The following is a 9,561-nucleotide window of genomic DNA, read 5'->3' on the forward strand; positions in this document are numbered from 1 at the left end:
GCTGATGGTTCGATAGAATGCCATAAAGCGCGGTTGGTTGTGAATGGGTTTCATCAAAAGCATGGCATTGATTACATCGAAACGACATTGATTACATCAAAACGTTTAGTCTAGAGGTCAAGCATAGTACTATTCATTTGGTACTAAGTCTTGTAGTCTCTAACAAATGGCCAGTTCCTCAATTGGATTTTCAAAATGTCTTTTTACATGGCTACTTGATAGGGGAAATGTACATGAAGCAACTTGTTAGGTTTGTAGACAAACAATATCCTAATCACGTGTACAAGTTACAACAGAGTTTGTATGGTTTAAAACAAGCAACGCGAGCATAGTTCCAATGTTCTTCAGACTTCCTGCTTCATTTGGATTTTCAAGAATCCAAGCGTGACTAGTCTTTGTTCGTGTTCAATCAAAGAGGAGTTTATTTGATTTTGTTGATATATGTGGACGATATTTTGCTTACAGGCAATAACCCAGTTCAAATGCATCACTTGATAAAGAAGTTGGGGACGCTCTTTTCTATGAAAGATTTAGGGCCTCTTCACTATTTTCTCGGTGTTGAAGTGTCCTATTTCAATCATCAAATGCATCTTAGTCAGACAAAGTATGCCTTGGATCTCTTGAAACGCACAAAGTTTGTTGATGCGAAGCCCATTTCCATTCTAGTTCCTGCAGGGCAAAAACTAAGCATGTTTGCCGGAAAGCCTCATCCTGATCCATAGACTTACAAAAGTATCGTTAGCGCATGCATTACTTGACAATCATGCGTCCTGATCTCTCGTACACCGTGAATTAGGTATGCCAGTTCATGCACACTCCAAACAATACTCATTGGACGGCTGTGAAACGTATCCTTCGATATGTGAAGTCTACTTATGCTAATGGTCTTCTTTATAAACCTGGTAGCATGCTTCTCAGTACATTCTCTGTTGCCGATTATCGGAATATCCAGATACACAGCATTCAACAGGAGGATTTTGTGTCTATTTGGGTTCCAACTTGGTTTCATGGAGTTCCAAGAAGCAGAAAACAGTTTCTAGATCGAGTACAAAGGCTGAATATGGACAATTGGCCTATACTGCAGCCCTGCTATCATGTTTGAGATCTTTGTTTCGTGATTTGCAGCTTACTTTGGTTCGTCCACATATTTGGTGTGATAATGTTTCCTCCATTGCCTTGGCATTGAATCCTGTGTTTCATTCTTGAACTAAGCATTTGGAGGTCGATTACCATTATGTAAGGGAGAAAGTTGTTCGTGGTGAACTTCTGGTAAATTTTATATGTTCACAGGACCAAATCGCAAACTAATTGTTTACAAAAGGTTTGCCTTCATCAAGGTTCAAGCTTTTGGTGTCCAAACTTCCAGTTGTTCCCCGTCCTGTTAGCTTGCGGGGGGATGTTAGACAAAGTCCTCTAAAGTCAACACTAGTTCAAGTGTTTGAGTTGTCTTCTAATTCTTATCTTCAAACAGTTGGTTAAGTTTATGACTTTTCATATATTTTGTAGCTGAGTAACTCTCATATCTGTGTATATTTGAATTTCAAATATTCCTTGTAAATGGGGTTTTCAAACCCTGGATGTAATCTCTAATGTATTATAAATACAAGCAACCCAACGTTAATTGGTTATGCACATTGGTGAGAAACTTGGCGTTCTGTTATAGCTTTTCCAACCTTCCATAACTTTGTACAGTACTGTAGTTTCCCTTGGACCGTTTTGGAAACCAAACATTCACAGGTTGATCTATAGAATAAAGTATAGGGATCTGAGACATCAGTGGACGTCTTTGTTGATTTTAGAGTTTGGTTCGCTCATGCTGGCGATGTGGTGTTTGTTGAGGTTGCAAAAGAATGATATTGCTAGAATTTTGATCAACGATATAATTGCAAGAATATGTGAAGAGAGTCGATCCTAAAATCAAGGAGAATCAAATATACTAATTGATATTGTCTTCCAATACCCAAGAAGACATTCCACAAGTTTATAGTGACCATTAACTGAATCATATATCCAAACATATAGACACATTTTAGCGTGTCCAACTTGGATTACTGTTGTAGGTGTCGCTCATAGGTGGTTGTGAAAGGAATCTTCTTAAAATTTTTGAATGAACGGATTCCACAAATAAAATCTTTTTTTTTTTTTTTTTGGCATAAATGCCAATGCAAACCAGGCTATAAGAGCGTCTCAATGGGTGTGATGCAACTTCTACGATGGCCTTGAACGAACCGGTGTTGTATAAAGGCAACGCCACGGGAAAATCAAAGGTATGAAATGGATTAAGTAAAATGGTGGGAGAAGAGCTGGTTTTGATTGAGTGTTGGAGATGAGCTTGGATGAACCGTTGGTTGCGGATGGAAGCATTCCAAGCTTTAAAAACACACATGCATCAAATAAGATCCACGGGCTGAAAAGTAGAGAGATGTTAAAGAGCAACTCCGGTGGGAGGATGTCTAACATTGTACTTGTACTTGACGCAGCAGCAGAGCAAGAATATAATCAAATTGTTTTACTAGGTTTAGGAAACATAAAACCTAAAACAAATCTACACGTTCTGCAAACAAACATAACTGATTTTCTTAAACCTGGATGATTTGTATGAATTGACAGATTATCAAGACTTTATACGGACTAGACTGCTTGGAACCCAAGGCATGGATCTACTGTTCAAGCAAATTAAAATCAATTACATGAAATCATATTCACAACTAGAGTCACATCACAATATTGACTTTCCTATCTAGTACCCATTTGTTTCCTGCTAATTGTAGGACCATTGAGCATTTTTGCTACCCAAACTTAAACACTGCTGGTGTATGCTGCTGCTGCTACTTAGTACTATAATCTAGATTTCTAGTTTTCATTTGTAAGTTAGAGGTCTTAGGTTTGATATTTGAATCTCGAGAATAACGAGTGTAAATAAATCATTGTATACATCTTATCGGCTGCTATGTGTTCCTTCACTAAACCCTAACTAACTTTTCTAGCATCAAGTCAAACTCGTGTTGTTTTCAACACATGATAGTAAACATGAGTTTCTAAGAAGAAATCAAAGTCCGCAAGGCAATATACATTTAGTTGAATCAAAGTTTGTAACTAACAAACTGACTATAACCAATGCTAGCTGTTACCATAGATCAATGATATGAGTTACAAAAAAGAAAAAGAAATACACAATATTACAAAGATAAAACAGCCTAGTCTAAAGAAAGAAAGGAGCACTAAACTCGGATTTTCTGTTGCTTTGAGTACCATATGTGATGGAACACCTTCAATATTGAAAGTTTCTTCTTTCTCAGAGGTCGAACACAGTTGTTGCTGCCTCCCAACAATTACAGGATCACCATCAAGAAGAACACAAAGGCTCCCCGAGCCCCCACCTTCAAAAACAATTACCTCAAAGTCATCGGGCTTACGACAGAATTCAACTTTCGCACTGTTTTTCTCTAAATCAAACCAAACAAGCTGGTCACAGTCCATCTCAAAAAGTACCATGTCGCCATTCTTGGAAAATACCAAAGGTTTGATGTGGGAGTCAACAGACTTCTCAACAGAACAAAGCAGGTTCCAAGATCCCGTCACTCCATATTCCTTCATAATCCAAACATCAATTTGAAAGTCTGAAACCTCAAAATTACGATGACAAATACATAAATAGCCTCCCAGCAAACCCAAAGAAATCTCATCCTCGTGCCCACGGATTGGGATGGGAAACTCGCGATATTTCTCACTGGCAAGATCAAGAGTTAGAATCATGCCTGGACGATCGTCATCTAAATGGCAATCCATCTTCCAACTTAAGGCACTGTTCAAACACACGGCCACTGATTGTAATGGAGGAAGTCGAAAGCCATTGCGAGGAGGCATGCTTTGGATCCTTTTCCACGCGTTGGATTTCAGGCTATAAACATTCACTTCATAACTAGCAACAACCCTATCCTCGTATACACAATTTCCACAAACAGATCTAGTGGAACGCCGTTTATCTATACTACAAAACTCCACAATTTCCACAAGTTTATATTCATCATTAGCTGAATCATACCCGAATCCACAGTGCCCTTGCTTCTTCAGTTTGTCGTTCATCTCCGATGGCTGCTGGTGGTGCGGCTCAGAGGTGGTTGTACAAGGAATCATCTTGAACTTTTGAATGGACGGGTTCCACAAAGCAAAAGCTCTATTGTTGTCATAGGTGTGTTCAATGCATAACAAGCCATTAGAGTAGCCCAATATGCTATCACAAGATTGTTCCAACGGCGGCCGTGCAATTTTCACCGCAGTCCCCAACGTCTCATTGTCGTACAAAGGCAACGACAAGAAATGCATGGGATCATACAGATTAAGTATAATGGTGCGACAAAAGTTGGATTTGATGGTGATGAACCGCTGGTTGCGGATAGAAGAATTCCAAACTTTGGAAACACACATGCATCGGATCATATCCTTGGGCTGCAGAAGTAAAAGGATCTTAAGGAGCAGGTCCAATGGGAGGTCTGACATTGACGCCGAAGAAGCACAAAGGAATAGAGCAGTGCATTGCCCCTTTTATAGGAGGGGAACTAGTCTTAATCAATTATCCAACTACGTTTGGGAAAACATTAAATAGGAAAGTAAATCTAATTGAATCTTCTTTTGACTAGAAGGAAATAAACCTGAAAATAAACCCTACCAATATAAAATTTCCTTCCCGATGCAAAAGGTTAATTACAAATCTAGCACTTTTAATTGTTTCTCATTGAATTCCAAGTAATGCTATTCATATCATATTTTTATACCATATTTATATACAACATTAGGTGACATCTGATGTGGATAACCACATCATTTGAAAAATTTGCAAAACCCAAGAAAAGAAAGGAGAAAGACTTCTCGTATACCACAATCATTATTTAATTAACTAGTTTTTCTTAATTATTAGTTTATTAAATAATGAACTAAATTTAAAAATATGATTAATTCAAATGATGTGGCTGTTCATATCAAATGCCACCTAAGGTGGTATGAAAATGAAAATGTGGTACAAAAACATAATATGAATAACAATTCCAGAACAAACACAATTGATACACTTATTAATAATGAAAAATTACAAACATTCTCGCTAGTTAGGGGGGAGAAGATAGACGAGAGAGGGGAGAAATAGCCGGTTTTGAAATAACCAGCCTTTTCTTTCTAACACAAAGCTTGATCTATTTTTAAATTTGAGCTCGGATTGCTTCCCCGCTTAGAGCTCCACCATCCCTTTGTGCATTGCTTCCCTACTTAGAGCTCGCTTTCTTCTTTGCTCCCCCTTCCTTTTGTGCATTGCTTCTCTGCTTAGAGCTCGCTTTCTTCTTTCCCCGCTTAGAGCTGGCTTTTTTCTTCGGTGGACTGAAGCCCTGCACATGAACATGATGGATAAATACTTGTAATTCCAAATAAGAAAAAAAAAAAAAATCAAAACAATCTGCCGTTCATGCAGTAAGAATAGGATCCCCTTCATGTATAAATGAGTATAAATTGCTTTCAAATCTATAATGTTATTAGATTTAAAGTAAGTCTTTCAAATGCAGGTAAAAGTGGAGCTGTAGATTATTATCAGCGAAACAAAATTCACAGAATGAACATTTGTTGTCTAGGATTGGCTTGGATGGGATAACTCACTACATTCAAAGAACGTTGAATGGAAAAATGGATGTCTACTTGCATTTTTTGTCAAGGTAGAAGATGGATTAGCTGTGAAGAAAACTAATGCCTCCTAATCCCCATGAAAGTAGGATTGGGAGAGATAAATTTTCTTCATGGCTAATCCATCTAACTATCCAAAGCTAGACAACAAACAGGCCTAAAGGTACTCATCAACGAATTAATGTTAGAAGAAAATGAAACACTAAACCCCACCTTACTGTTTGAATACATATATATTTCTTAGTTAACTTATAATCAAAGCTGTTCTCTAATACATCAAAATATTCCTCCAAAATAACCTACTTTAAAGATCATAGCACAAAAAGGGTTAGATTTTATAACGTATAAGTATCAAAAGGCAATCATAAAATCAAATAACTAGATAAAACCGTGAAGCTCCTGTTCATCATTTTCCCATGTCGACATAGCTAGAATACGATTCTAGGCTCTGAAACCCACAATTCAGGTAGATATATGCACGATAGTTATTAGGAAAGAAAAAAAACATGAACTAAAAATAATTAAAGTAGCTCAAACTCACCGGTGAGTAGACGGAAGCTTCTCTAGCTATAGCAAAATGAACATACCGCATCATCCCATTATAGGTTCCAAATTCTAGTCCTGTTGCAAGACAGACGAAGCGCTACAAGAGACATAAATTGAAAAGTATCAGTCCTAAAGGTTTGTTTAGGTTTCAACTAATTTTTCTTTATCTTCAAGACTTGCTAGCCTTACTTATTCAATTCTATCATAATCAGTACTATATATAGTAGCATGTCTTCGAGCATGCTAAAAGCCAAACGATCTAAGAAATATAGTTACAAGAGTGAACCAAATATTCAGATTAAAAACAAGGAAAAAAGAAAAAGTTAAAGCAAATTTCAGGGAAGTTGATCAAACATTTATAAATACCAACTTCCCTGCTAGCAATTCTGTAAAAAGGCTCAGAAATATAGTAGACCCATGGCAGATCTAGGATTTTCCTCAATTTAAGTTCATGATTATAAAAAGGCAACATGAAACCTACAAACAGGGATCATTATTAAGTGTACACAAATGGTAAATTACAAACCTATTTATACGTTAAAACGGTTAGGGAACAAGAAGTTTCCGTTCCCAATGAGCTATTTTTCCAAGACCGTAAAAAATCTTGTGTCGCTTATTGGCAACACCTATCCAATATCAATTAAGCTCCTCAAATTTGACGGTTAAAGTACTTCAACATGTGCAGCTATTTGGAAAACGACATTCCTTAGATACATCTTAAAAATTTTATGAAAAGATTAACGGCTAAGAGACTTGCAGATCTAGGGTTTGGGGAGAGAGAAAACGGCTTGATTCATATTTTTTCGATACATAAAATATAATAGGAAAATGACATTACTTAGATTCATGTAAAATACGTTACGACAACACTGAACTGAATATTCAACAAACATATGCAGTTCAACACATGAAGCTATTTGAATTTTTTTAAACTTTAGATTCATCAAAAACATGTCACGAGGAAGCTGAACAGGATGTTCAGCGACCTGGTATCACGTACTGCTAAATATGTCTTTTCAACATTAACCAATCCCACAAGATTTCGTATGATCTGAGCACATATCTGCTAGATCACTAGTATATCTGTGCAAGTCCACGAGTTCTATCCCTTGAACACAACAATAATGAGCAACTCAATCTCAGCTTATATAACCTAATCCGTATCAATGGGCAAGGAGATGCTTATGCTGCATGGTATCAACTATCTACACCAAGAAGTTTCCCGAACAAAGCATGGTACTTATGCTTTATCGAAATGAAGATCAAAACAATTCCATGCAGTCAAAATATCAAAATTTTTATCATCCAAGCAAATTAAACAATTTAAAACACTGGAAAACCTTTCTAGTAAAGAACAATGAAAACTTCAGATCTGCACATCGAACTATCAAAACAGCTGTCAGGTAATCAAGTGAAAGTCTTTATTTCGTAGGATATTTTTCCATACCTTACTCAATCAACATAAAAAAACTCACAATAACATCACTAAAATTAAAAACACATAACCATAAAAACAAAATCAAATTGCAACCCAAATCTTCAAAATTTAAAAAGATGATAAAAAGAGTAGAGAATTTGGAGTACCTCGACCTCAGTCCCGTCGTTCTCAACCTTCTTCCGCATCACCCAGCCCTCAGGAATCGCATAACTTCTGGGCGATGCCATTGCTCAGGATAAGACCAACTCAATAAACTTCACACTCTGTGCAGCTCGACAACAAAAAAAGGAGGAGCGTTTTATCCTTTAGGATTCGATACGAACAAGGTGGCAAACATGGTAAGCGAGGCCAGAAAGGGAGAGAGCTCGGTTGGCAAACACGTGGCGCCATGTTTTGGCGAGGATGTGAGAGAAGGTAACGTAATAAAGATGATGAGGAAGAATCTTATCTGGGTTTTAGCTGGTTCTTGAAAGGGAGAGAGGGAGCTGCGTGTTTTCTGTGAGGGGTGGAGAGAGAGAAACACAGAACGAGCCAAAGTTAGGCTTTATGGGAAAAGCAGCCGTTATACTGGTTTAACTTTGGTTGTGTGGAAAGTTGGAAACTGCTGTGTTAAACGGGCCAGGCCTAGATGGTTGGGCCATTAGAAGAGTCTAGACTAACAAATATCTTTCAAATAAATCTGAGAAATTGTTTGAAATTATGAACAAGCAAAATCTAAATTGCGGAAATGATCGCTTTAAGAGAATTTCATCTATATATATATATATTTTTTTTTTTTTACTACACCGATATATTTTACACTAAATGGAGGGGAACTTCGGTTAATCCATATAATGAAGAATCTAATTTGATATCAAATTCGTCATTCACGATATTCGAACCTAAGATCTCTCATTTACAAGTGAAAGTGATGAGGAATATCACTAGATAGTAGTATTGAGTGACTTCATCTATATATGTTTGATAAAAAAAATGTCAGTCATTTGATCGATATTGCATCACTATTTGAAAACGAAAATAAACCTTAAAAATATTTTTCAGCAAATTAGAAAAAGGTTCACTCAAACTTCCTAATTCTGAGTCCTATATCACATAGGGGATGCCATTACATATTTATTTTTGAAAAATTATCAGATAAATTATATTAAATGCGTCAAAACTATAGAGAGAGATCCAAACTTTAGTGCAGAGAATGTACACCCCACCATTTTAATCTATTAAGATATTTATAGGATAGTTCTATTAACAATCCACAGTTTTATGAAAACACCCACACTTCAAAATTTTCACTTAAACTTCATTTTTACCTCTATTGGAATTTAAGGTTAGAAGAAAATAAAAAAAAACAACCATATAAACATTTGCCAGCAGCCAATCATCACTACACAACCATCCACTCACATGGCGCCACATTATCTAAAGTTCATCTTCTTGTTCGTATGAATTCTATACGAATTCTCTGTAACTAATATATGGTATCAATTGCCAAGGAAGCTACGCTTGTTGATTCATTCTCCAATTCTGATTTTCTTTCTGGATGTCTATGTTTTGCAATTCTCTTCACGGATTGTAGCAAGTAGAGAATACAAACCCTAATAATGGGTAAAGACATTCATTTGCTTAAAGCTTTTTTCTGTTGCGATTGTACAAACCCTATAATTTGGGGATTTTCTTTGTTAAACTGAAGTGAAGGATTATTACAGACGTTTGCATTTTATTAGGGGACGAGGTTGGTGAGTTTGGGTGCTGGGAAACTCGGGGTTATATAGAGAGAGAGACGAAGAAAGGTTGGTGATATGGTGGCCGGCGAGGGCCAATGACGGAGATGACCGTGATCGGGTTTAGGGATGGGTGGCCATCGAATATGTTTGGCTTTCTTGTACATGGTTTGTTTTTTTTTTTTTTTTTTT

At 36.8% G+C, this 9,561-nt stretch overlaps 2 protein-coding genes across 2 annotated transcripts; both read right to left on the reverse strand.

Annotated features, from left to right (window-relative positions):
- Positions 1-3,049: 3,049 nt before the first annotated feature.
- LOC103961466 (F-box protein CPR1-like) lies at positions 3,050-4,500 on the reverse strand. The gene is made up of 2 exons (XM_009374017.2): positions 3,253-4,500; positions 3,050-3,124 (listed from the first exon to the last, which is right to left on the reverse strand). Exons 1-2 carry the CDS (start codon positions 4,498-4,500, stop codon positions 3,050-3,052), a joined length of 1,323 nt encoding a protein of 440 aa, XP_009372292.2.
- Positions 4,501-5,006: 506 nt separating this feature from the next.
- Positions 5,007-8,141, reverse strand: LOC103960263. Its single transcript, XM_009372711.3, has 3 exons — positions 7,798-8,141; positions 6,209-6,310; positions 5,007-5,378 (listed from the first exon to the last, which is right to left on the reverse strand). Exons 1-3 carry the CDS (start codon positions 7,876-7,878, stop codon positions 5,259-5,261), a joined length of 303 nt encoding a protein of 100 aa, XP_009370986.1. The 5' UTR covers positions 7,879-8,141; the 3' UTR covers positions 5,007-5,258.
- Positions 8,142-9,561: the final 1,420 nt, after the last annotated feature.

Source organism: the organism of the source record quoted next, unplaced genomic scaffold (assembly GCF_019419815.1).
Source record: "Pyrus x bretschneideri cultivar Hongxiangsu unplaced genomic scaffold, Pyrus_bretschneideri_v1 Contig10, whole genome shotgun sequence".
Taxonomy (NCBI): Eukaryota; Viridiplantae; Streptophyta; class Magnoliopsida; order Rosales; family Rosaceae; genus Pyrus; species Pyrus x bretschneideri.

Coding starts and splice junctions, on each gene's coding strand:
- LOC103961466 (XM_009374017.2), bottom strand. CDS start 4,500: ATGTCAGACCTCCCATTGGACCTGCTCCTTAAGATCCTTTTACTTCTG. Junction 3,125..3,252: donor AAGGTGTTCCATCACATATG/GTACTCAAAGCA, acceptor CTATGGTAACAG/CTAGCATTGGTTATAGTCAG.
- LOC103960263 (XM_009372711.3), bottom strand. CDS start 7,878: ATGGCATCGCCCAGAAGTTATGCGATTCCTGAGGGCTGGGTGATGCGG. Junction 6,311..7,797: donor ACGACGGGACTGAGGTCGAG/GTACTCCAAATT, acceptor TGTCTCTTGTAG/CGCTTCGTCTGTCTTGCAAC. Junction 5,379..6,208: donor AAGCTTCCGTCTACTCACCG/GTGAGTTTGAGC, acceptor GTTCATGTGCAG/GGCTTCAGTCCACCGAAGAA.